This window comes from Protomyctophum bolini (assembly GCF_963924005.1).
Source record: "Protomyctophum bolini genome assembly, chromosome: 5".
Classification (NCBI taxonomy): domain Eukaryota; kingdom Metazoa; phylum Chordata; class Actinopteri; order Myctophiformes; family Myctophidae; genus Protomyctophum; species Protomyctophum bolini.
The window spans coordinates 46,741,704-46,769,203 of NC_137866.1; the positions used below are offsets into that span (position 1 = coordinate 46,741,704).

The 27,500-nt window shown below is 43.6% G+C and overlaps 1 protein-coding gene and 1 pseudogene across 3 annotated transcripts in view; one reads left to right on the forward strand and one right to left on the reverse strand.

Moving 5' to 3' along the window:
• LOC308316313 (myosin-3-like) overlaps window positions 1-27,500 on the forward strand; it is a 67,332-nt gene that overhangs the window by 14,215 nt on the left and 25,617 nt on the right. For both annotated transcript variants that reach the window (XM_080764858.1, XM_080764857.1), the window contains 15 exons: window positions 142-321; window positions 1,198-1,330; window positions 2,016-2,086; window positions 2,797-2,884; window positions 3,850-3,967; window positions 4,681-4,804; window positions 5,164-5,300; window positions 7,054-7,224; window positions 7,847-7,931; window positions 10,803-11,045; window positions 12,774-12,950; window positions 20,480-20,625; window positions 21,253-21,343; window positions 24,344-24,501; window positions 27,112-27,343. In XM_080764858.1, coding sequence (XP_080620984.1) covers window positions 142-321; window positions 1,198-1,330; window positions 2,016-2,086; window positions 2,797-2,884; window positions 3,850-3,967; window positions 4,681-4,804; window positions 5,164-5,300; window positions 7,054-7,224; window positions 7,847-7,931; window positions 10,803-11,045; window positions 12,774-12,950; window positions 20,480-20,625; window positions 21,253-21,343; window positions 24,344-24,501; window positions 27,112-27,343 — 2,154 coding nt within the window. The remainder of the gene's footprint in view (window positions 1-141; window positions 322-1,197; window positions 1,331-2,015; window positions 2,087-2,796; window positions 2,885-3,849; window positions 3,968-4,680; window positions 4,805-5,163; window positions 5,301-7,053; window positions 7,225-7,846; window positions 7,932-10,802; window positions 11,046-12,773; window positions 12,951-20,479; window positions 20,626-21,252; window positions 21,344-24,343; window positions 24,502-27,111; window positions 27,344-27,500) is intronic.
• Window positions 14,222-15,550, reverse strand: LOC308316010 (formyl peptide receptor 2-like; annotated as a pseudogene). Its single transcript has 2 exons — window positions 15,546-15,550; window positions 14,222-15,414 (listed from the first exon to the last, which is right to left on the reverse strand). The product of its transcript is annotated as a formyl peptide receptor 2-like (transcript).

Consider the following 27,500-nt stretch of genomic DNA (forward strand, 5'->3'; position numbering starts at 1 on the left):
CCCATAACTTCCACGTACGATGATGTCACGTGCATACCCTCTATAACCTACCTGACCTAGGCGGAGACAGGTCAGCAGAGTAGGGGATGCTATTGGGCCTTTTATACTGTCTCGTTACGGTCTTCATATCTCTCCCCCCAGCCCCTGGGTGTTCTCTCCATCCTGGAGGAGGAGTGTATGTTCCCCAAGGCGACAGACCTGAGCTTTAAGACGAAGCTCTATGACAACCACTTTGGAAAGTCTCCCAACTTCCAGCGCCCTCGGCCCGACAAGAAACGCAAATATGAGACACACTTTGAACTGGTTCACTACGCTGGAGTGGTGAGTATATCATACTACTATGACTACAACTACTGCTACAGTACTACAAAAAAATATATGTTAATGACGTTTAGAAGCTTTAGATCACTTTCCTGGGGGTATTTATATATATGTAATATGTGGTTTTAGATATTTTAGATTGTAGCAGGGAGCCTGTTGTCTCTGATGTCATGGACACTGGTCTCACTACCTTCCTGGACTACAATTCCCATAATTCTTTGGCGCACTGCTCCTCCTTGTGGATAGGGGGGAGAGCTGTCTTACTGAGACAACATGTAGTCCAGGAAGGAAGTGAGCCCAGTGTCCATGACATCAGAGACAACAGGCTCACTGCTACAATCTAAAGTATCTAAAACCACATATTACACACATAAAGACCCCCAGGAAAGTGTTCTAAAGCTTCTAAACGTCATTAACATATATGTTTTTGCAAAAAGGGTGAAGTGTCCCTTTAATAATGATACTACCACTGTCTGCTGCTATTACTGTTACTGATATTACCACCACCACCACTACTACTACTATTACTACTACCACCGCCTACCGCTTTGACAACTGCTACTACTGTACTAGCATAAAGACTAGCATACTGCTAGTAACTGAAAAGCTCTTGGATTGTAGTACAGTAGATGGCATCTTATTAAGACACGTTATTTTAGAACTGCAAAATGAACAAATGATTTTACACAGGACAAATTTGATTGTTCTGAACTCGGTTGGTTGTTCTGAGCGGTGTGTTTGGCACAGTAAACGCTGAAATTACAATAAACAATAAGCACAGCTAACTGTTGCATATTAACAAAATAAGTGGGTGTAAATGATGAACATTGTGGGATTACCGTACAGTACCGCACACTGTTTATTCTTGTATTCCAGGTTCCCTATAACCTAGCAGGCTGGCTGGATAAGAACCGAGACCCTCTGAATGAGAATGTGGTCACTCTGTTCCAGAAGTCTTCAAACAAACTCATGGCTCGACTGTTTGAGAACTTTGTTGGCCCAGACTCAGGTACAACTGTGCCTAGCTCTTTTTATATTATTTTGTTTTGGTTTTGCACCCTTTCCGTCTTTTCAGTTTTTTTGGTATTACTCCTGCAGATTTTGTCCAAAAAATCCTGCAAATTGGTACACCGTATCTTTATAGTTATGCGGTCAAGACGGATCTGTCCGATGATTCATATTACATCCTGATTTGGCTAACATTGGCTTCCAAAGTTTTCAGTGACATTCACACACATTCCCACTAGTTGCAGAGGAAGAAATGCCTTTTCACATTGGCTGGTTATAGAACCACCAGCAGGTTGATTTCTTTGCAAGACACATTTTTGGAACAAAATGCCATGAAATCACGATCACGGCGCCCGATTGCCATGAAAGGCAGAGGAAGAAATCGCACCCTTTTCACATTGGCCTATTATAGCGCCACCAGGAGGCCACAATAACCTACCTGACCTGGCGGGAAAAATATAGTTGTAAATATTTTATACATATTTAAGTATTGACGCGAGCTTTTTACTAAATAATAACCCCATTGTTTCTAGTTATTTATTTTCATTACCTGAAAACTATACCACTGCGTTTATCCGATGAGGGCACATTTATTTTGCACTGGCAGATTCGTTTTGTTCCCAGGATGACAACACATACAGTATGGTCATTGTTCTAAATGTCACTCTTTGTTACTTGTATTTCAGGTGATGACCCAAAGGCAAAACAGAAGAGGAAAAAGGGAGCATCATTCCAGACCGTCTCACAGCTACACAAGGTGTGGCAAGTCACAGGGTAGAGGCTTAGGTAGGGCATTGGTTCACAGGGTAGAGGCTTAGGTAGGACATTGGTTCACAGGGTAGAGGCTTAGGTAGGACATTGGTTCACAGGGTAGAGGCTTAGGTAGGGCATTGGTTCACAGGGTAGAGACTTAGGTAGGGCATTAGTTCACAGGGTAGAGGCTTAGGTAGGGCATTGGTTCACAGGGTAGAGGCTTAGGTAGGACATTGGTTCACAGGGTAGAGGCTTAGGTAGGTCATTGGTTCTCAGGGTAGAGGCTTAGGTAGGGCATTGGTTCACAGGGTATAGAGGCTTAGGTAGGGCATTGGTTCACAGGGTAGAGGCTTAGGTAGGACATTGGTTCACAGGGTAGAGGCTTAGGTAGGACATTGGTTCTCAGGGTAGAGGCTTAGGTAGGTCATTGGTTCACAGGGTAGAGGCTTAGGTAGGTAAGTTTCGGACCCCCACATTGATATAGGTTTGGCTGTGGACCCCCATCTGAAAATGTTGTTTGCCAGGAACAAGATTTGTGTTGAGAATTTCAAAAATAATTCAAAATAATTGAACACTGTGTGTGTGTGTGTGTGTGTGTGTGTGTGTGTGTGTGTGTGTGTGTGTGTGTGTGTGTGTGTGTGTGTGTGTGTGTGTGTGTGTGTGTGTGTGTGTGTGTGTGTGTGTGTGTGTGTGTGTGTGTGTGCGTGCGTGTAGGAGAACCTTCACAAGCTGATGGCCAACCTTCGCAGCACTCAGCCCCATTTTGTCCGTTGCATCATCCCCAACGAGGCAAAGACCCCAGGTGTGAACAGTCTCTCTGAACCACAACAAGCCCCCTGGAGCTTTTTGTGTCATGCTTTGGGCCTAACCTTTGACTGTACTACCTGTACTGTTAACAACCCTTGGAACATTTGCAGGTAATAGTCGTGCAAGCTCACTTGAGTTGATGTAAGAAGGAAAGGAGAGCGGACCGAGTATACAGAGATAACTCACATCTGTTTTACTAAACATTAACCCCCACAAGCTAGAGGTCACAGTATAATGTAGCTCTGGTCCATAGCTCTAATGCTATGTTACTCTAAACTTCCGCCGCTCGCATGAATACAGACCAGCCTCTACTCTTTAGCGTAAATAAAAAGAACGTTTTTGCTACTCACCAAAACAAAGGCGGGTTGTGTCATTAGAAAGCCTACTTTCCTTGGTGGACGCACTCTGAGCCCCCCACCACACATATAAACTGTACTTTTTGGCCAAAAGGGGATTTTGTTTCCACTGGAAAAAAAAACCTTTTAGTTACACCGCTGCACCCTCTACCGATATTGCCCAGAGAATTGCCTCATAGAGAATACTTTTCCTGCATTAATGCGAGCGGCGGAAGTTGAGAGTAACATAGTTCTAAATGCAACGCATTAGAGCTATGGACCAGAGCTAAGTATAATGATGATATTGTGGATTCCCTGTCCAGTCTTAATTCTATCAATGTTAGGTGTGCACTTTGTGAATGAAGCCCCGATACAGGGACTTAGGGCCCTATTTTAGCCAGTGCCTTACGCCTTCTTTGCCTTTCATTACTATTTTGAAAACATTTTTTAATAGTTCAAATAGCCAATCTACAAGCTCACAACGTATCAATGTAGATCACCTAGTTGAACAACTAACAAAGTAGTTCAGCGATAAGGCGTAAGGGGTAAGGCACTGGCGTAAATATAGGGCCATATTTGTGTACACAAAGTGTGATATGTGGGGTTTCCCTTGCGTGATGTGCAGGGGTGATGGATCCCTTCCTGGTGCTCCATCAGTTAAGGTGTAACGGTGTTCTGGAGGGAATCAGGATCTGTAGGAAAGGTTTCCCCAACCGGATCCTGTATGCCGAGTTCAAGCAGCGGTGAGTTTGAACCCCAAAACCCATCACACATAAACGCCACACGACCCGTTTGACGAGATTTAGACTCTCAGTTCCAAAACGTCCAACTTCCAAAATATTTTGTCGTTGGATACAGGAGTTAAAGATCTATAAGGGTCTAATTTTGGTTACCAACTCTCCATCATTTATCCGGGGACCACCTGGAACCCCCTCAAGGACCACTGGTGGTCCCCGGACCACTGGTTGAAAACCACTGTCCTAGACCTATAGTTATGTTAACGATCTGTATCCGTTTAACCCATTCTGACCGGGCACCCATTTTGGTGTTAGCATCATGTTATGCTTTACCTATTGAAAAATAGCAGATCTACAAGCTCATAGCGCGCCACCGAGTGGCGCGATACGAGCTTGTAGGTCTGCTATTTTTGAAAAATTCGAAGAACGACTGACATTTTTAGAATCTGATCTCAGGTCAGAATGGGTTCATCAGACCAGTGTGTGTCCAGTGGAAACCTTGTATGAATCTGATCTCAGGTCAGAATGGGTTAAGGGCTGTAGAGCCCGTCTATAACTGCATGGTAACTGCATCATTTGAAACGTTTCGATCCACAAAGGATCATCTTCAGGTCAAATTGACCTTTGTGTCACAGCAGTTTGTGTCCGTCTCTGTGCATGCAGTTAAGTGTGCTGTGAACTATTGTCTTCTGTATGTGAATAATGTTTGATTCTCACAGGTATCGCATATTGAACCCATCTGCCATTCCCGAAGACTCGTTCGTCGACAGCAAGAAGGCCGTGGAGAAGCTCCTGGGCTCACTGGATATCGACCATTCACAGTACAAGTTTGGAATTAATAAGGTACACTATATCAACCCATTTTGACCTGAGGTCAGATTCTAAAAACGTCTTCTACATCCTGACAGTTTTCTGAAAAAGCTATGTTTCTATGTCAGTCATTCTTCGATTTTTCAAAAAATAGCAGATCTACAAGCTCATTGCGCTGTGAGCTTGTAGATCTGCTATTTTTCAATAAAGCATAACGTAATGCTATAACACCAAAAGGGTTTCCCACCCCAAAATGGGTTAATACTACCAGTACTGAAAGGGGCATTGAGGACGGCCTCGTGTTGTCAGACAGTCAGTGACTGACATCATGTCCTCGTCTTCAGGTGTTTTTTGTTGTCAGACAGTGACTGACATCCTTTCCTGGTCTTCAGGTGTTTTTTAAGGCCGGTCTGCTGGGCTTGTTGGAGGACATGAGGGACAGTCGTCTGTCCATGATCCTGACGGTCGTCCAAGCCATGTGTCGAGGGAAACTCATGAAGATGGAGCTGGAGAGGATGTCCATAGAGAGGTTATTATTAATATGATATAGACCATGTGTAGAGGGAAACTCATGAAGATGGAGCTGGAGAGGATGTCCATAGAGAGGTTATTATTATTATTATTAATATGATATAGACCATGTGTAGAGGGAAACTCATGAAGATGGAGCTGGAGAGGATGTCCATAGAGAGGTTATTATTATTATTATTAATATGATATAGACCATGTGTAGAGGGAAACTCATGAAGATGGAGCTGGAGAGGATGTCCATAGAGAGGTTATTATTATTATTAATATGATATAGAGCACCGAAGTCCTGACGTAACTGGCTCATCCCGACGATTCCCCTGGTTCGCGGAAGTAATTTCTCTATGGAGAATAACATGGGGTGATCTTAATATCGTCTACTATAAGCGTTGTGGTCCAAAAATAAACAAAGTGTCTCGGCGTTATTGTTAGGGAGGTGTCTCTCTATCGTTTGCAACAGTCAGTCACTCATATATGATACAGTCTGCTTCTAGCGAAAATCTAACTAATTCAGCAGCAGTAACATTAGCGTTTTCTCTCAGTCAGTTGATTCTTCATATCCATAAGAGTGAAGCGGCCGGGGTGACATGTTTATTTTTCAAACACAGTTGTTATATGAGGCGATCTAAAATCGCCTCAATGGAGATTTCAATGCAACTAAACAAATACATGAACCTGGGGACTGACGCCCTCTACTGAAAGTGACGTCAGACTTCGGTGCTCTATAGACCATGTGTAGAGGGAAACTCATGAAGATGGAGCTGGAGAGGATGTCCATAGAGAGGTTATTATTATTATTATTATTATTAATATGATATAGACCATGTGTAGAGGGAAACTAATATGATATTGAAATATTCCTTGTAGATGCTTTTTTTCAGTGAAGATATTTTGTCATGTAAAGCGAAAACAGGAAGGGAGTATAAAGAGTCACTTCCCTTTCCTTCTGCAAAATCCGGTCAATTAAGTTAGGCTTCACTCACACCTTCGCATCTAGCATATACAACATTGATGCATGCTAGATGTATACAAAGGGTTTGTTTACATTTCCAATGGAAGTCACATGGTTTGACACAACATTTTTGTTGTACGGCTTTCGGCTGTGTTTCGACTGCCCCCCCTCCCCCCATACAACAAAAATGTTGTGTCAAACCATGTGACTTCCATTGGAAATGGCCCTGCTTCTAAATGTTTTTTGAATTGCACATAATGCAGGAGGCAGCAGTACGTTGCGCTATTGAAAACGAGTGCTTCCAAACTCTTGACACAAAAAATAATCACCCGCATGGAATTTCTTGACAGAAAGTAGATCATAACTCTGTCTATGGTGGATTTTTATGGAACAAAACGTTGGAGATAGAAAAAGGATAATTCAAATGTTCCATACAGCTGCAATGTTGGCGAGTTTAACGTTGTTAAATGTAATCGGATTCTTTTGGATGTATGGGCTGTCAAGGCCAGAAAGATGTTATTTGCCACTCAGTAGGTGTTCCTTATTCCTGGTACGATGATGTCACGCGCAAAGCCTCTATTGGGAAAGGAAAGGTACTATGTTAACCCATAGGGTAACTGGACTAAGCTCAATAACTTGTTTACAGCCAGGCCCTGCTCATAGAACATTTCATAGGGGTTCAATGCCTTGTCCAAGGGCACTTCAGCGGTGGTAATTTCAACGTGCCGGTCCGGGGATACGAACTAGCGACCTTCCGATATCAAGGCCGATGTGACTGATGTGGTTCCATCCTTCCCCACAGGGATGCGGTGCAGGTGCTCCAGTTCAGCCTGAGAGCCTTCTCCTCCGTGCGCACCTGGCCCTGGATGATGCTCTTCTATAAGATACGCCCCCTCCTCAGGAGCGCCCAGGTGGAGAAGGAGCTGACCGTGGTCAAGGAGGAGTTCACCAAGCTCAAAGACACCTTCGACAGGTCTGTCTGTCTGTCTGTCTGTCTGTCTGTCTGTCTGTCTGTCTGTCTGTCTGTCTGTCTGTCTGTCTGTCTGTCTGTCTGTCTGTCTGTCTGCCTGCCTGCCTGTCTGTCTGTCTGTCTGTCTGTCTGTCTGTCTGTCTGTCTGTCTGTCTGTCTGTCTGTCTGCCTGCCTGCCTGTCTGTCTGCCCGTCTGCCCGTCTGTCTGCCTGCCCATCTGTCTGCCTGTCTGACTGACTGCTGATCTGTTTTTGAGTGGTGCAACCACTCCAAGGAACAGCAATGTCCGTGTTCACCTACCTATGTGTTCACCTATGTGACTATGAGCACCAGTGGTATGACTATGAGTACCAGTAGGGGCGCTGTTGTGCCAGAGAGAGAGAGATAGTGCTGCACTGTTGCCTGCTAATGAGAGAGAGAGAGAGAGGGGGGGGGGGGGGGGGGGGGAGTTGCACCACTCAGTTCACACAGGTGTGATTTTTAGCACATAAACGGATGCAAACCAAGCACATTCTGAAGACATGTTTTGTTTTTGTTTTTAAATAAATAATTTCAACTTGATTGTACCTGATCCATGGATCCAGTCCGGATCTTCTTCCTAACTGAAATGTGTGTGTTAACGTAGGACCGAGGGGAAACGCCGGGAGGCCGAGGAGCGACAGGTGGTTCTGATTCAAGAGAAAAACGACCTGACTCTGCAACTACAGGCTGTAAGTTACACTATAATTAAAATAAATATAAATGTAAACTACCGGTACTCAGTATTTTAGCTTTGACGTGAGCGCCCCCTCCTGAGATACATCCGGCACGCTTTTGTGTCCCCATAGAGTTATACTGTGACTGTGTGACGCTCTGTCAGATTAAATCTGAGACGAAAACAACCACGAAAGTCTCATTTTACCGCTTTCCTCGCAACAACAAAGCTGCTGCTGTCCCAAATCTGGCTGTGACAGGCCGTCTGCCCCACACGGAATACTATCGCCATATTTCATTGTGTCAACTAATTCCTCATTAATTGCAAACTAGATTCAACATACTCAAGCCTGCACACATTCTAAATATGCCCCCGAAATATTGTACTGAGCAAATGGACTGTTACCCACCTTCAATAATAATGATAATAATAGTCTTTATTGTCTCTACATCATATATTTTCTTTGTCATGGACACAAAACATTATTAATTCTACTCGAGTTGGAAGCATTAAGACCCATTTTAACCCCCAATGGAAGTTACACTATAATTAAAATAAATATACAACTACAGGCTGTAAGTTACACTTTTTATAATTAAAATACATAATATGTATTTTATAATTAAAATACATATATATTATATAACTACAGGCTATAAGTTACACTTTAATTAAAATAAATAACTACAGGATGTTAAGTTACTCATGGATTAACCCATTCTGACCGGGCACCCATTTTGGTGTCAGCACTATGTTATGCTTTAGCTATTGAAAAATAGCAGATCTACAAGCTCATAGCGCGCCACCGAGTGGCGCGCTACGAGCTTGTAGGTCTGCTGTTTTTGAAAAATCGAAGAACGACTTGACATTTCTAGAATCTGATCTCAGGTCAGAATGGGTTAATCAGACCAGTGTGTGTCCTAGTGGAAACCTCGTATGAATCTGATCTCAGGTCAGAATGGGTTAAAGTCACCATGACTGATTTCAGTCATTTGGATTCCATAGAAGCCAGCTTGTCTTCTACGGAAGCATGTCACGGCCTGAAAATAGCAGATCTACAAGCTCACTCACACACATGACGTGTTGTGAGCTTGTAAGTCAACTAAATGCTGTACTGTAGGTTACACTATAATAATAATAATACACATAGTGTCAATGACAAATAACGAGGTCCAAAACACATTATGGCAGTATGACTGAAGCATTTCCAAGTGAATCAGACTTACAGCCAGTGAGTTATGGACATTTAAAATTGTGATGTTGCTCTAGTGTGCCCCCCGATTGCGGAAATATTACCTCATTTTGCATGGCACTTCTGCATGTCACTACATGTTGTTGCCATTATAGAGCGTCGCAGTCCCTCCCCCTTTCAGAACGACGAGTGGCCCAGGAAATGAATCGCAATGCATTTGTCCCATAGGCATTTCGTGCTTTATTTATTTAAAGACCGACCTTTTAAGCGTCGTACGAAGCCAACTCTTGTCGTGACAAATCGTGACAACACACACAATATTTTGGACCAAACAAATAATTACAAAGAAGAAAAACAACAAAAAAGGGTTGTAACCTGCCGGTTTTTTTCTACTTTCTAATTCTTTGTTTGGCCCGAAATATTGTGTGTGTTATCATGATTTGTCACGACAAGAGTTGGCTTCGTACGACGCTTAAAAGGTCTTTAAATAAATAAAGCACGAAATGCCTATGGGACAAATGCATTGGGATTCATTTCCTGGGCCACTCGTTGTTCTGAAAGGGGGAGGGACTGCGACGCTCTATAGCATAATGGAATTGAATATAAAAAAGCTAAACAAAGTATTAATTATAGGTAAACACTGGTGCAGAGATAGATAGATATAAATAGATTGGCTGTGGAATAATCAGTGTGAGAGGCGCTCCAACTATCAGTTAGTTTCAGAGCGATTACTCTATTAATTACTTATTTGATTACGGTATTTGTATAATTGAGAAGCACATCCACAGTTTTTTTATTGACAAATCGTCATGAAGGAAATTATGTTAACTTATACTTAGTTTTTTTTATTAAATGTTTATCATCTATTTTGTTTAATAATCATTAACCCATTTTGGGGCGGGAACCCCTTTTGGTATTAGCATTATGTTATGCTTTAGCTATTGAAAAATAGAAGATCTACAAGCTCGTAGCGCGCCACTCGGTGGCGCGCTACGAGCTTGTAGATCTGCTATTTTTGAAAAATCGATGTAGAAGACATTTTTAGAATCTGATCTCAGGTCAAAATGGGTTAACCACTGTCCATTGCACAACTATAGAATATAGAATCTGATCTCAGGTCAGAATGGGTTAACCACTGTCCATTGCACAGCTATATAGAGTCAACATGGATGTTGTGTTGAATCTGATCTCAGGTCAGAATGGGTTGACCACTGTCCATTGCACAGCTATAGAGTCAACATGGATGAATCTGATCTCAGGTCAGAATGGGTTAACCACTGTCCATTGCACAGCTATATAGAGTCAACATGGATGTTGTGTTGAATCTGATCTCAGGTCAGAATGGGTTGACCACTGTCCATTGCACAGCTATAGAGTCAACATGGATGAATCTGATCTCAGGTCAGAATGGGTTAACCACTGTCCATTGCACAGCTATATAGAGTCAACATGGATGTTGTGTTGAATCTGATCTCAGGTCAGAATGGGTTGACCACTGTCCATTGCACAGCTATAGAGTCAACATGGATGAATCTGATCTCAGGTCAGAATGGGTTAACCACTGTCCATTGCACAGCTATATAGAGTCAACATGGATGTTGTGTTGTGTGTCTGATCTCAGGTCAGAATGGGTTAACCACTGTCCATTTGCACAGCTATAGAGTCAACATGGATGTTGTGTTGTGGTTCCTTCAGGAACAGGACAACCTGTTGGACGCGGAGGACCGATGCCACCAGCTGATCCAGACCAAGATCTGCCTGGAGACCAAGATGAAGGAGAACCAGGAGAGGCTGGAGGAGGAGGAGGAGGTCAACACCACCCTGGCCTCCAAGAAGAGACTGCTGGAGGACGACGTCGGCTCGCTGAAGAGAGACGTGGACGACCTGGAGATAACCCTGGCTAAAGTGGAGAAGGACAGACATGGGATAGAGAACAAGGTACGGACCTGGAGATAACTCTGGCTAAAGTGGAGAAGGACAGACATGGGATAGAGAACAAGGTAAAGGACCTGGAGATAACTCTGGCTAAAGTGGAGAAGGACAGACATGGGATAGAGAACAAGGTAAAGGACCTGGAGATAACTCTGGCTAAAGTGGAGAAGGACAGACATGGAATAGAGAACAAGGTAAAGGACCTGGAGATAACTCTGGCTAAAGTGGAGAAGGACAGACATGGGATAGAGAACAAGGTAAAGGACCTGGAGATAACTCTGGCTAAAGTGGAGAAGGACAGACATGGGATAGAGAACAAGGTAAAGGACCTGGAGATAACCCTGGGCTACGGTAGAGATGGAGAGACGCGCAATATAGAAAATATAAACAACTCTCATTGACAAAGATCCTACAATTTAGCCTACGATTTAGCCAACATTGATACAAGTTTTCAGACTAGGCAGTCTGCCTGTTGAGAACGCATGCCCCTCGAGTTATGTCACGATGCGATGCAGCTTGTAGAGCTGCTATTTAAAAAAGATTTCTATTCAGTACATTTGAAAACTTGACGTGGGACATTTAAGTACATTCTGATGCCACTACTTTTGTAGCCTGGGCAGCATTCCTTTTCGGGTTCATGATCCCGTCGCTGGCGGATGATTTCGCTACGTCATGTTTTAGTATTGTTTTGTAGTCATCAGGATGATATCGCTACGTCATGTTTTAGTATTGTTTTGTAGTCATCAGGATGATATCGCTACGTCATGTTTTAGTATTGTTTTGTAGTCATCAGGATGATATCGCTACGTCATGTTTTAGTATTATTCTGTAGTCATCAGGCAGGAACAATCATCCGGAACTTCCTTTCCCCTCAATCCGATTTTTCTCGATAAAAGCAGCAGGCTACGAGAGCTTTTATTGTTATTCTTCCGGTTTGAGGGAAAGGAAGTTCCAGATGATTGTTCCTGCCTGATGACTACAAAACAATGACTACAACATGACGTAGCGATATAATCCGCTCCCGACCGGTTCACACGGCAATTTTGTAACACAGACCAGGCTTTCCTCCGAGGTGGAACGCCTGGTGAAGTGACGTTACTACTTTCGTACTTTTACTCAAGTAAATCTTGAATTCCGGACATTTACTTGTAACAGAGTATAATTCTACATTGCAGTATTAATACTTTTACTTAACCCATTTTGGGCGGGAACCCCTTTTGGTGTTAGCATTATGTTATGCTTTAGCTATTTAAAAATAGCAGATCTACAAGCTCATAGCGCGCCACCGAGTGGCGCGCTACGAGCTTGTAGGTCTGCTATTTTTGAAAAACCGAAGAACCACTGACATAGAAACACAGCTTTTTCAGAAAACTGTCAGGATGTAGAAGACATTTTTTTATCTGATCTCAGGTCAGAATGGGTTAAGTTAAACACGTCAATACCGTTTCCACCACTGTGTGTGTTCTCTGCAGGTGAAAAACCTGTCCCAGGAGATGTATGAACAGATGATGATGTGTTGCTGTGTGTGTGTGTGTGTGTGTGTGTGTTCTCTGCAGGTGAAGAACCTGTCCCAGGAGATGGTGGGGATGTATGAACAGATGATGATGTGTTGCTGTGTGTGTGTGTGTGTGTGTGTGTGTGTTCTCTGCAGGTGAAGAACCTGTCCCAGGAGATGGTGGGGATGTATGAACAGATGATGATGTGTTGCTGTGTGTGTGTGTGTGTTCTCTGCAGGTGAAGAACCTGTCCCAGGAGATGGTGGGGATGGACGAGCAGATCGCCTCTCTGACCAGAGAGAAGGCAGCCCTCCAGGAGGCCCATCAGCAGGTCCTGCATGACCTTCAGGCCCAGGAGGACAAGGTCAACATGCTGGCTAAAGCCAAAGTTAGGCTGGAGCAACAGGTTGACGATGTAAGTTATCGTACTGTGTGCATCTCTGTGTGGGACCTATGAGATTATTTATTGGTGATGCCATCGAGTAGGTCAGTAGGTTTATCATGAGTTCAATATTACGAATCAATGTATTTATTGTTTTATGAATTAAAACAACCTCCAAACAGACATGGCAAGACAAAAATAATGCTTCCAAACTAAACCCCCCAAAGTTCAAAACATTTCAGCAAGCAGATAAAAACGCCAACGTGAAGGCGAGGAAAAGAAAAAAAATAATCCATATTTTGAAAATTCCTCTGATCTGGTGTACAGGTGATGACATGCACATTACATGCATAATAGAATTACATTTTCTTTCTTTTTTTTTATTACGGGCGAATTGGCAACCAAAGCCTAAACTGGTGACCACCAGGTGGCGCTGAAAGAGTTTTAACACATCTTGCCTGTCCAAAATGTAATTCTTGACTGGCCCAAAATGTAATTCCTGGAAACGCCACTGGTCTCTAAAGAACCGGCTGTAAAATGGTATTTAAATAGTGTATATATATATATATATATACTGGGGAGCGTTGTTGCGCCCCTCTGGAGCAGACCTGGAGGAGACCTGTGGTTGATCCAGACCTGGAGGAGACCTGTGGTTGATCCAGACCTGGAGGAGACCTGTGGTTGATCCAGACCTGGAGGAGACCTGTGGTTGATCCAGACCTGGAGGAGACCTGTGGTTGATCCAGACCTGGAGGAGACCTGTGGTTGATCCAGACCTGGAGGAGAACCTGTGGTTGATCCAGACCTGGAGGAGACCTGTCGTTGATCCAGACCTGGAGGAGACCTGTGGTTGATCCAGACCTGGAGGAGACCTGTGGTTGATCCAGACCTGGAGGAGACCTGTGGTTGATCCAGACCTGGAGGAGAACCTGTGGTTGATCCAGACCTGGAGGAGACCTGTCGTTGATCCAGACCTGGAGGAGACCTGTGGTTGATCCAGACCTGGAGGAGACCTGTGGTTGATCCAGACCTGGAGGAGAACCTGTGGTTGATCCAGACCTGGAGGAGACCTGTCGTTGATCAACAACGCCTGCGTTCCTCGCTTCCTCGTTTGAAAGGCCCTTCAGAGTGAGCTGGATACCTGCATTTGTAACCTGCTGGTGGCCACGCCCACAGAGGCGCTCCCACCAATAACGAAGCGCCAATGCGGTGCCCATGCACACCCATCACCAACCAAGTGAAAAATAACTATAGGCTAAGAAGCACTCTTTGGCTCCTACACAGTGTGACAGACAGGGCAGTCTCTATACGTCTGGGTCTGGGGAAGTGCTTTTGTTCTGAGGAGGCTCTTCAGTCTCTGGACCGGTGACGTCTGAGTCTGGGGAAGTGCTGTTGTTCTGAGGAGGCTCTTCAGTCTCTGGACCGGTGACGTCTGAGTCTGGGGAAGTGCTGTTGTTCTGAGGAGGCTCTTCAGTCTCTGGACCGGTGACGTCTGAGTCTGGGGAAGTGCTGTTGTTCTCAGGAGGCTCTTCAGTCTCTGGACCGGTGACGTCTGAGTCTGGGGAAGTGCTGTTGTTCTGAGGAGGCTCTTCAGTCTCTGGACCGGTGACGTCTGAGTCTGGGGAAGTGCTGTTGTTCTCAGGAGGCTCTTCAGCGAAGGCTTTCTCCAGAACCTTTATGATGAACCTGCAGCGGAACACGCCCTTGAAACCCTGACTGAACACGTGCAGCAGCGGGTTCAGGCAGCTGTTGACAAGAGCCAGGGTGAGGGTTATGGCACGCCCGAAGACGAACACAGATAACAGTGTTTTGTCCACTGGGTCTATCAGAACCATCAGACACACGGCATAAAACAGCCGTACGATGTGAAAGGGGAGCCAGCACAGGAAGAACGCGGCGATAACAGTTGCTATGACTTTTGAAGGAGCGACCTGATTGGCTGGCCAGCGAGCGGGTATTCCTGAGCCGGGAGATGATGACGGAATAGCAGGAGACGATGACGGAGAAAGGAACCACGAATCCCACGGCGAAGTTAGCGATGGTGCCGGCGGTGTATTGAACGCCTTCGTAGCACGAGACCGTACCATCGTGTCCCTAAAGATGAAATGAGGGATGCTGGGAGCCAAGGCCAGAACCCAGACTCCCAGACTGACCCAGGAGGCCTTTCTGACGGTGCGGTGACCACTGCACCGAGCCCACAGTGGACACACCACACCGACACATCTGTCCACACTGATGGCCACCAGAGTGTATAGACACTGGCGTACATGTTCATGTGGAAAACCAGACCGTTCATCTTGCACATGAACCGGCCCAAAAGGCCAGGATTTCAGAGCACTCTCTGTGATCTTCAGCGGCAGGAAGGCCGTGACCAGGAAAGTCGGCCACAGCGAGGTTGAGGTATACCAGACGGTGTTGACGGTTTTCTTCATCCTGAAGCCCCGTCGCCCAGATGACCACGCCGTTCCCCCGACACGCCGAGCACACACACACCACGCTGTATAGATGACCACGGTCATTATGTTTTTTTTCTTTTCATAATATGTATAGGGTGTAGGTGTGGTCCATCTTCTCCATCGTCCTGAAACCCAAAAATAACAAAACAATGAATATAAGGTCAATATATACGCCATGTATTATTATTACACTGACTGAACATAATATTGGGTCAAAAAATAGGAATTAAAAATTCCAAAAAGGTAGCACATCCAAAAATTAAACAAGCGGGGGACAAGGTATTCACATTTCCATTTATTTATTGGCAAACACCAAAAAGTAACGCTGACTGACGCGTTTCGGCTATGCAGCCTTCATCAGAGCATATGATATATACATATACTTGATTTGGGTTCGGCACTCCACTGAAAGCCATTGCTGATGCGCAACCTCTTTTTCTCATTTTGAACATATTGGGTGCCATGACCTCCATACAAGATTTGTATTGTTTAAGGGTTTCATATTAATACTTATTTCTTTTTTTTGAGGGGCACTAGCCCCTCCTATATTCAGCTATTAGTGTAGATTTATAGGGCGCTAGCCCCTCTTATATTCAGCAATTAGTGTAGATTTATGGGGCGCTAGCCGCCTAGCCCCTCTTATATTCAGCTATTAGTGTAGATTTATAGGGCGCTAGCCCCTCTTATATTCAGCTATTAGTGTAGATTTATGGGGCGCTAGCCGCCTAGCCCCTCTTATATTCAGCTATTAGTGTAGATTTATAGGGCGCTAGCCCCTCTTATATTCAGCAATTAGTGTAGATTTATGGGGCGCTAGCCGCCTAGCCCCTCTTATATTCAGCTATTAGTGTAGATTTATAGGGCGCTAGCCCCTCTTATATTCAGCTATTAGTGTAGATTTATAGGGCGCTAGCCCCTCTTATATTCAGCTATTAGTGTAGATTTATAGGGCGCTAGCCCCTCTTATATTCAGCTATTAGTGTAGATTTATAGGGCGCTAGCCCCTCTTATATTCAGCTATTAGTGTAGATTTATAGGGCGCTAGCCCCTCTTATATTCAGCTATTAGTGTAGATTTATAGGGCGCTAGCCCCTCTTATATTCAGCAATTAGTGTAGATTTATAGGGCGCTAGCCCCTCCTATACTCAGCTATTAGTGTAGATTTATAGGGCGCTAGCCCCTCCTATATTCAGCTATTAGTGTAGATTTATAGGGCGCTAGCCCCTCTTATATTCAGCTATTAGTGTAGATTTATAGGGCGCTAGCCCCTCTTATATTCAGCTATTAGTGTAGATTTATAGGGTGCTAGCCCCTCCTATATTCAGCTATTAGTGTAGATTTATAGGGCGCTAGCCCCTCTTATATTCAGCTATTAGTGTAGATTTATAGGGCGCTAGCCCCTCTTATATTCAGCTATTAGTGTAGATTTATAGGGTGCTAGCCCCTCCTATATTCAGCTATTAGTGTAGATTTATAGGGCGCTAGCCCCTCTTATATTCAGCTATTAGTGTAGATTTATAGGGCGCTAGCCCCTCTTATATTCAGCTATTAGTGTAGATTTATAGGGCGCTAGCCCCTCTTATATTCAGCTATTAGTGTAGATTTATAGGGCGCTAGCCCCTCTTATATTCAGCTATTAGTGTAGATTTATAGGGTGCTAGCCCCTCCTATATTCAGCTATTAGTGTAGATTTATAGGGCGCTAGCCCCTCTTATATTCAGCTATTAGTGTAGATTTATAGGGTGCTAGCCCCTCCTATATTCAGCTATTAGTGTAGATTTATAGGGCGCTAGCCCCTCTTATATTCAGCTATTAGTGTAGATTTATAGGGCGCTAGCCCCTCTTATATTCAGCTATTAGTGTAGATTTATAGGGCGCTAGCCCCTCTTATATTCAGCTATTAGTGTAGATTTATAGGGCGCTAGCCCCTCCTATATTCAGCTATTAGTGTAGATTTATAGGGCGCTAGCCCCTCCTATATTCAGCTATTAGTGTAGATTTATAGGGCGCTAGCCCCTCTTATATTCAGCTATTAGTGTAGATTTATAGGGTGCTAGCCCCTCTTATATTCAGCTATTAGTGTAGATTTATAGGGCGCTAGCCCCTCCTATATTCAGCTATTAGTGTAGATTTATAGGGCGCTAGCCCCTCTTATATTCAGCAATTAGTGTAGATTTATAGGGCGCTAGCCCCTCTTATATTCAGCTATTAGTGTAGATTTATAGGGCGCTAGCCCCTCTTATATTCAGCTATTAGTGTAGATTTATAGGGCGCTAGCCCCTCTTATATTCAGCTATTAGTGTAGATTTATAGGGCGCTAGCCCCTCTTATATTCAGCTATTAGTGTAGATTTATAGGGCGCTAGCCCCTCTTATATTCAGCTATTAGTGTAGATTTATAGGGTGCTAGCCCCTCCTATATTCAGCTATTAGTGTAGATTTATAGGGTGCTAGCCCCTCCTATATTCAGCTATTAGTGTAGATTTATAGGGCGCTAGCCCCTCTTATATTCAGCTATTAGTGTAGATTTATAGGGCGCTAGCCCCTCCTATATTCAGCTATTAGTGTAGATTTATAGGGCGCTAGCCCCTCTTATATTCAGCAATTAGTGTAGATTTATAGGGCGCTAGCCCCTCTTATATTCAGCTATTAGTGTAGATTTATAGGGCGCTAGCCCCTCCTATATTCAGCTATTAGTGTAGATTTATAGGGCGCTAGCCCCTCCTATATTCAGCTATTAGTGTAGATTTATAGGGCGCTAGCCCCTCCTATATTCAGCTATTAGTGTAGATTTATAGGGCGCTAGCCCCTCTTATATTCAGCTATTAGTGTAGATTTATAGGGCGCTAGCCCCTCTTATATTCAGCTATTAGTGTAGATTTATAGGGCGCTAGCCCCTCCTATATTCAGCTATTAGTGTAGATTTATAGGGCGCTAGCCCCTCTTATATTCAGCAATTAGTGTAGATTTATAGGGCGCTAGCCCCTCTTATATTCAGCTATTAGTGTAGATTTATAGGGCGCTAGCCCCTCCTATATTCAGCTATTAGTGTAGATTTATAGGGCGCTAGCCCCTCCTATATTCAGCTATTAGTGTAGATTTATAGGGCGCTAGCCCCTCCTATATTCAGCTATTAGTGTAGATTTATAGGGCGCTAGCCCCTCTTATATTCAGCTATTAGTGTAGATTTATAGGGCGCTAGCCCCTCTTATATTCAGCTATTAGTGTAGATTTATAGGGCGCTAGCCCCTCCTATATTCAGCTATTAGTGTAGATTTATAGGGCGCTAGCCCCTCTTATATTCAGCTATTAGTGTAGATTTATAGGGCGCTAGCCCCTCCTATATTCAGCTATTAGTGTAGATTTATAGGGCGCTAGCCCCTCTTATATTCAGCAATTAGTGTAGATTTATAGGGCGCTAGCCCCTCTTATATTCAGCTATTAGTGTAGATTTATAGGGCGCTAGCCCCTCCTATATTCAGCTATTAGTGTAGATTTATAGGGCGCTAGCCCCTCCTATATTCAGCTATTAGTGTAGATTTATAGGGCGCTAGCCCCTCCTATATTCAGCTATTAGTGTAGATTTATAGGGCGCTAGCCCCTCTTATATTCAGCTATTAGTGTAGATTTATAGGGCGCTAGCCCCTCTTATATTCAGCTATTAGTGTAGATTTATAGGGCGCTAGCCCCTCCTATATTCAGCTATTAGTGTAGATTTATAGGGCGCTAGCCCCTCCTATATTCAGCTATTAGTGTAGATTTATAGGGTGCTAGCCCCTCCTATATTCAGCTATTAGTGTAGATTTATAGGGCGCTAGCCCCTCTTATATTCAGCTATTAGTGTAGATTTATAGGGCGCTAGCCCCTCTTATATTCAGCTATTAGTGTAGATTTATAGGGCGCTAGCCCCTCTTATATTCAGCTATTAGTGTAGATTTATGAGTGCTGTTGATTGATCGTAACCCTCCAAGATATGTAAACATGTGAGTTGATGTAATCCAGCTTGTGGGGCTGACCGCTCGTGTGTGTGGCTGTGCGTCATTGTCTCCCTATGGCTCTCTGCCAGTGAGCTAGTGTACCTTACCTAAATATGTGTAATATTAATATTGCATCCAGATACTTAATGTCAATATACAACACATGTCTATACAATAGATAAAGCAAAAATAAAGCGCTACCTGTTTCAGAGTGTTGAAGAGACGTCGGTCAGAGAAGTGATCTTGTCCAAACTGAGGCTCAGAGCGACTTATCGAGAAAAGTACCTTTCCCCCCTCTTTTACCATCAGGAAATGCATTACAATCAGGAAATGCCATTAGACTCATGGCCATTAGAGGCATTGGCACCCATTACGATCATATCGCTGCTGTCCTCAACCGTTAATGCACAATGTACAGTTAATATGAAACCCCATGACACTGGGAACCAAAACAAACTGTAATGACGCGCAATAATAATGATAAAATGATTCATGTCCAAACGAGCTCATACGTTTAAAATGTTTACTAGTTTAGTGCACAAAATATCACAGTATACAATTTCCATTAAAAATACTGTACTGTATATGCAATAAATATGTGCAAAGAAGCTAATTTAAACAGTGAGCAAACCAAACGTGAATGAACCAAAGTTATCAAATAAAGTGCGGGTGCGGTCAACAAATTGTATCGCTCCCAGCTCACCCTACAGCCTTAAGGGCCTCTCAAACATGAAGCGATATAACGTGCCTATATATGAGATTATTTATTGGTGATGCCATCGAGTAGGTCAGAAGGTTTATCATGAGTTCAATATTACGAATCAATTTATTTATTGTTTTATGAATTACAACAATAAATGTTAACAACCTCCAAATAGACAAGGCAAGACAAAATAATGCTTCCAAACTAAACCCCCCAAGTTCAAAACATTTCAGCTTTCAGCAAGCAGATAAAAACGCCAACGTGGAGGCGAGGGTGCACAATCAATGCTCAGCGCCTCGTCACAATGCTGGGATTTCCAAAAACACAGCGCTCCCAGTGTAAACAATCCAAAACATACGCTGCACGAGGGAGGAAAACATAGTATTGTCAGACGTGGCCCTTATTCCTTCTCCTGCTCTTCCTACAGGTGGCAGGCTCTCTGGAACAGGAGAAACGGGCGCGGATCGAACTGGAAAGAAACAAGCGCAAGCTGGAGGGAGACCTGAAGCTGTCCATGGAGTCGGTCAGGGACCTGGAGGCCGAGAAGCAGCAGCTGGAGGACAAGATGAAAAAGTACTAGAAAGAATATACAGAATCAGAATCAGAATCATTTTATTTGTCATTTTCCTATGTACTTGCATAGAGAAGAACATGAAATATCGTTTCCCCTCAGTTATTGGCAGTGCAACATAAAACATAGAGCCTATTTAAAAACACAAGCTAAAAACTAAAACCCAAACATGGACAAACATTTAAAAAGAGTCCCCAGTATGTATGATGACGTGCAAAAAAAAGTTAAAAGTTACCAACACCATGCACAACCTATAAATAAATAAGTGGCATGGTGCTATCCTTAAAAACAAAACGTTACCAGCACTGTTTTGTGCAAGTGCTGTTGTGCATCCAAAGTGCATTTTTGGTCCAGTTCAGTCCAACGCTTCATTGGACATGACATGTCATGGTGGCAGCCATCACATCACCCTGCTGTACACTACAGTACATGATTTCTGCCTTTATAAAGTGCCTGGGAATAGTGAACCTTATGCAGTATGTGCCAGATGTGTTCTAGAGGTGCACATCTATATATAGGGCTGAATGTTGTCTATTGTCTATTTAAGACGAGGAAACTTTATCCGTCATTGTTACTTTTAACCTCTTTATCTCTCCTCATCTCAATCACGTCTGTCTGTCGACCCACAGGAAGGACTATGAGTTAACTCAGGCCAACGCTAAGATGGAAGAGGAACAGACTCACGTAGATCAACTCCAGAAGAGAATCAAAGAACTGCAGGTTGGTCCGAGAGCTACGACATTATTAACCATTATATTATATGGTTAATAATATATATAATATCTCCTGTATGGTGTAGTTATGTTATTGGTATGCTTTATGTTGTTGATATGCGTTGTGTTTAGTATGTCGTTGGTAGTATGTGTATTCTTTATGTTACCGGTACTTACAGTATGTGTTACTATTAGGGGTGCGACAACAGATATCGATATACGTCTAACGTACTTCCTCTGTCGTATCGTATCGTAGTGACAAATATTAATAACGTCAGGAAAACAGAGACATAAAGGGGCGATGGCTCTTGTGATATTTTATTATTAACCCATTCTGAACGGGAACACATTTTGGTGTTAGCATCATGTTATGCTTTAGCTATTGAAAAATAGCAGATCTACAAGCTCATAGCGCGCCACCGAGTGGCGCGCTACGAGCTTGTAGGTCTGCTATTTTTGAATAATCGAAGAGCGACTGACATTTTTGTCGACCAGTTGAGCGTGTCACCGCAACAAATCTCTCCCTGTTGTAGATTCGATTTCCGACGATCACACCCCTTGTCGGTTATAGTGATAAATCCAGGTATATGCTCTGATGCAGTCAGATCCCAGGCCCCTACCGCCCTTGGCAATAGGACCCAGGAAATACTACTGTTCAGGTGTTCTGAGAGGGTACAAACCGGCTCTCATATAGAGCGGGATAGCACCTCTTTGACAGGAAAAACAGCAAGAGTTCCCAGTGACTCGCCCGTGGACACTGCTTGCTGCACAATTCCGGTGTAATTCTTCTGATTACCTGTTCACTTTGCATCTGTCCAAAATATACCAACTATGATAAGATAACAGCAGATAGTATATAAAATGAGGCAGGGATTAAAATCCGCCTCATAACATCATATAAACATACACTCATACAAACACATCAATATTACTCACCAGCATAGATGAACGGCAAGCGGAAGTTGTTTGTTAATCCAAAATGTGTTTATTTCTCCAGATAATTTGCAGATATACGGTTTACAGCAAAGAAAAATGGTTAAATGGCAAAATAGTCAAAAATACAACCAAAAAAGTTAGAAAAACTATAGGATACAGGAAAAATATCCGTTGAAAAGAGAATATCAAATAGGTAAAAAAGAAATGACTGGAAAAAAAAACTTATCTAAAACTATAGGGAAAAAATTCAATGTTCACCTCAAAACAGAGGACTGTTCTCTCCAGAGGACACTGCTAGCAATGGGGGAAAAAAGGTCCCTCTCTCCTCTAGCCTTCCTCCTCAAATACCCTCCTCCCAAATCCTTATCTTCTTTGACCATTTGGCCCTGGCCTGTTTCATGACTTTGTTATTACAAACACTTCAAAATGTTAATCCCTCCTTCAAAATTATGACTCAGATACCCTTAGTACACACATTTAAACAATACTCTTAACATGCACATCTGGAAGCTTAATCCTACCAAAGGCATGCACAATCTATATTAAAAAACTCACTACTCTATCCTTTTCTCTTTATTTTTGGCAGGGAGGCGAAAAATCTTCCCCTTTTCTTTTGTAATCACACTTTTAAAACATTAAAATACAAAACAAAATAATAAACCGTTCCATGAGTAAGACTCTTAGTGGGTATATTACGCTAAAACTTTGTTTAACGGAACATCATACTTCTAACCCATTAATCGAACTATATCCTAAAAAGCGACACAATAAATGAAAATAAAAACACATAATTATCATGTTCTCTTCTTTGAGAGGGGCTGGGGTACAACCCTTCCCTTAATCCTCTGTCCGTCAGGGAAGGGGGGGGGGGGGGGCAGAGAGGGGGACAGTTAACAACTAGATCTGTCACACACACACAACCTGTTATCTTTCCATCTTTCCCTCTTATCTCTAGACTCAAATACAGCAAAACCAAAACAAATTCAAACAAAAAACCAAGGCATCTTTATACGCACTTAAAAGTAAATATGGTTCCATACCAAACAATCATTTAACTGAAATATACTAAAGATCTCATTTACTTTAGTTTATTCATCACTAAAAACATCCCCTTCTTTGTGGGCCTGCTTTGTGGATTTATCAAAAATCCTCAACCCTGTGGTAAGGTCTCACACTGGCTCCGCCTCGGCCCCTCATACGTCCTGCCCTGAATCCTGCTTCAACTCTGACACCGTCGACCCTTCTCCCCTGGGGCAGCACCGGACCTCTCTGCTCGGTTCTCATATCCCGGTCCCTTGCCCCGACTTCTCCATTGTAACCATCCATAGCTGGAGGAGAAGATTTACGGGCCCTGCCATCCTGGCAAGAACGTGCCTCCTGCACATGAAAGGTGGGAGATAACTCCTCCGCCCTGGTGTACTTATTGTAAGCCCCGTGACCCCACTGTTGTTGTGTGCTTTTATCAGTCTGGGGTCGCCCAGTAAACAACCTGGGAAAGCTTTCCTCATAACCGGAAGGCTGTGCCACTAGCCGGCGCGGTGACCCTTTCCTCAACTGTGAGCTGTCCTGAACACTCACCCGCCCCTGCTCTGTAACCAGCGCTTGATTTTCGCGCCTTCCTTTATCTCTGGTGTCCTGCCGCCCGCCCCTTTTGACCTGATCCCATGCAACTTCATTGAGGCCTACCGTCGGCCTGTTAACAATTTTTTAGAATCTGATCTCAGGTCAGAATGGGTTAATCAGACCAGTGTGTGTCCAGTGGAAACCTCGCATGAATCTGATCTCAGGTCAGAATGGGTTAAGAAAGCACTGTCTGAGAGAGAGAGAGATTTTGCCTTTTCTTCTTCTTCAGTTGCAGATGATGTGTTCTAGATTAAATGTCTTGCGATGCATCGATTGTCACATATATAGTGTATCGTGATATCATCGTTAATAACGAGGACCAAAATGTCATCACAGTATCACATCGTGAGTTAGGCTATTCGTATACGTACAGTATTGTCTCACCCCTTGTTACTATACTGTATGTTGTTGCTGTTGACATATACTGTATATTGTTTATGTATACCAGACTCGTATTGAGGAGTTGGAGGAGGCGTTGGAAGCAGAGAGGGTCTGGAGGACGAAGGCAGAGAGACAACGCAACGACGTGGCCAGAGAACTGGAGGAGCTGGGAGAGAAACTAGAGGAGGCGGGAGGGGCTTCTGCTGCTCAGATCGCACTCAACAGGTCAATCATTCATTCATTAGTCAATTAACTAGAGGAGGCAGGAGGGGCTTCATGCTGCTCAGATCGCACTCAACAGGTCAATCATTCATTCATTCATTAGTCAATTAACTAGAGGAGGCAGGAGGGGCTTCTGCTGCTCAGATCGCACTCAACAGGTCAATCATTCATTCATTAGTCAATTAACTAGAGGAGGCAGGGGGGGCTTCTGCTGCTCAGATCGCACTCAACAGGTCAATCATTCATTCATTAGTCAATTAACTAGAGGAGGCAGGAGGGGCTTCTGCTGCTCAGATCGCACTCAACAGGTCGATCATTCATTCATTAGTCAATTAACTAGAGGAGGCAGGAGGGGCTTCTGCTGCTCAGATCGCACTCAACAGGTCAATCATTCATTCATTAGTCAATTAACTAGAGGAGGCAGGAGGGGCTTCTGCTGCTCAGATCGCACTCAACAGGTCAATCATTCATTCATTAGTCAATTAACTAGAGGAGGCAGGAGGGGCTTCTGCTGCTCAGATCGCACTCAACAGGTCAATCATTCATTCATTAGTCAATTAACTAGAGGAGGCAGGAGGGGCTTCTGCTGCTCAGATCGCACTCAACAGGTCAATCATTCATTCATTAGTCAATTAACTAGAGGAGGCAGGAGGGGCTTCTGTTGCTCAGATCGCACTCAACAGGTCAATCATTCGTTCATTAGTCAATTAACTAGAGGAGGCAGGGGGGGCTTCTGCTGCTCAGATCGCACTCAACAGGTCAATCATTCGTTCATTAGTCAATTAACTAGAGGAGGCAGGGGGGGCTTCTGCTGCTCAGATCGCACTCAACAGGTCAATCATTCATTCATTAGTCAATTAACTAGAGGAGGCAGGGGGGGCTTCTGCTGCTCAGATCGCACTCAACAGGTCAATCATTCATTCATTAGTCAATTAACTAGAGGAGGCAGGGGGGGCTTCTGCTGCTCAGATCGCACTCAACAGGTCAATCATTCGTTCATTAGTCAATTAACTAGAGGAGGCAGGGGGGGCTTCTGCTGCTCAGATCGCACTCAACAGGTCAATCATTCATTCATTAGTCAATTAACTAGAGGAGGCAGGGGGGGCTTCTGCTGCTCAGATCGCACTCAACAGGTCAATCATTCATTCATTAGTCAATTAACTAGAGGAGGCAGGGGGGGCTTCTGCTGCTCAGATCGCACTCAACAGGTCAATCATTCATTCATTAGTCAATTAACTAGAGGAGGCAGGAGGGGGCTTCTGCTGCTCAGATCGCACTCAACAGGTCAATCATTCATTCATTAGTCAATTAACTAGAGGAGGCAGGAGGGGCTTCTGCTGCTCAGATCGCACTCAACAGGTCAATCATTCATTCATTAGTCAATTAATTAGAGGAGGCAGGAGGGGCTTCTGCTGCTCAGATCGCACTCAACAGGTCAATCATTCATTCATTAGTCAATTAACTAGAGGAGGCAGGAGGGGCTTCTGCTGCTCAGATCGCACTCAACAGGTCAATCATTCATTCATTATTGACCAGCTTTTTTGATCAGATTCTTTTACATGATTTTGTTTAATCCTTTTCATTAGAAATGCAGCAATGTTGAAAACGGATTTCTTTATTTAGTCTTTGTTTCCTTATATGAGACTACTGAAATCTCAAAAAGGTGGGCATAATAAGCTTCGGCTTCAGCCCTTTTCGGTCAATTGTATATCATGTCAACCCCTTTTCCTTGTATGTAATAATGTTGGATAAACCTTGACCGAGACAAATAAACTATCTATTCATTAGTGAATTAGTTAATTGACATGTTTCACTACTGACCTACTAACTGACAAACTAAAAGAGACACATCATAAGATAAGACATTTTATATAGAGTATGCTGGTAAGATGCTAGGGGTGTAACAATATTTTAAGTGCATCGAAAAAAATCGATTTCAAAACGGCAACATTGACTTTGTCATCATCATATGATTATTTTGCAATGCAAATAATATCTGTTCTTTAACTGTTGCTGCATGGTAATGTTGATCATAACCATGATGTTGTACGAGTTTGCCCATTTCAACCTATGTTCATATGATTGGTCCTCACTAATGCTCATTATAATATAGCACCATTTTTGTCTACTCGGTCTGGGTCTCAGAGGAGGACCAAGGACAGTTCAGAAACCTGCCTACCAGTGACATCATCGATGGGGAGTCCAAGCTAATAGAAACCGCAGGCTTTCTATTCCTGTATGCTGAAATGGAAGCCATTGTTCTCACGTTACTGAAAAATCTAGTAGTAGTAAAAAAAAAAAAAAAAAGTCATGATGTCACTTTTAGGCGAAGTGATCACAGTTCTCCCATGAGAAACAGGCAGAATCGTTTTGTTTTTTTGGTTTTTTTGTCATGCGCATTAGTGAGGAGCAATTATATGAAGATAGGTTGAAAATGGGTGAAGTGGTCCATTTTGACCTGAGATCAGATTAAAAAAAGCTATGTTTCTATGTCAGTCGTAACATAATGCCAACACCAAAAAGGGAAAATGGGTTAACCACACTGCTTTATATACCTTTCATTACGGTCTATTGCACACAGTCTCAATACAGTGGACCTTTCCACCCCAACAGGAAGCGTGAGGCGGACTTCCTGAAGATGCGCAGGGACCTGGAGGAGGCGGGGCTCCACCACGAGGCCACGGCCGCCACGCTGAGGAAGAAGCACTCGGACAGCGTGCTGGAGCTGGGCGAGCAGATCGACAACCTGCAGAGAGCCAAGCAGAAACTGGAGAAGGAGAAGGCCGAGTTCAGGCTGGAGGCCGACGACCTGTCGTCTAGTCTGGAGCAGCTGTCCAGAGCCAAGGTTGGCCTTCTACTAGTGACTAACTAGTCTGTTAGCAGCTGTCCAGAGCCAAGGTTGGCCTTCTACTAGTGACTAACTAGTCTGTTAGCAGCTGTCCAGAGCCAAGCTTGGCCTTCTACTAGTGACTAACTAGTCTGTTAGCAGCTGTCCAGAGCCA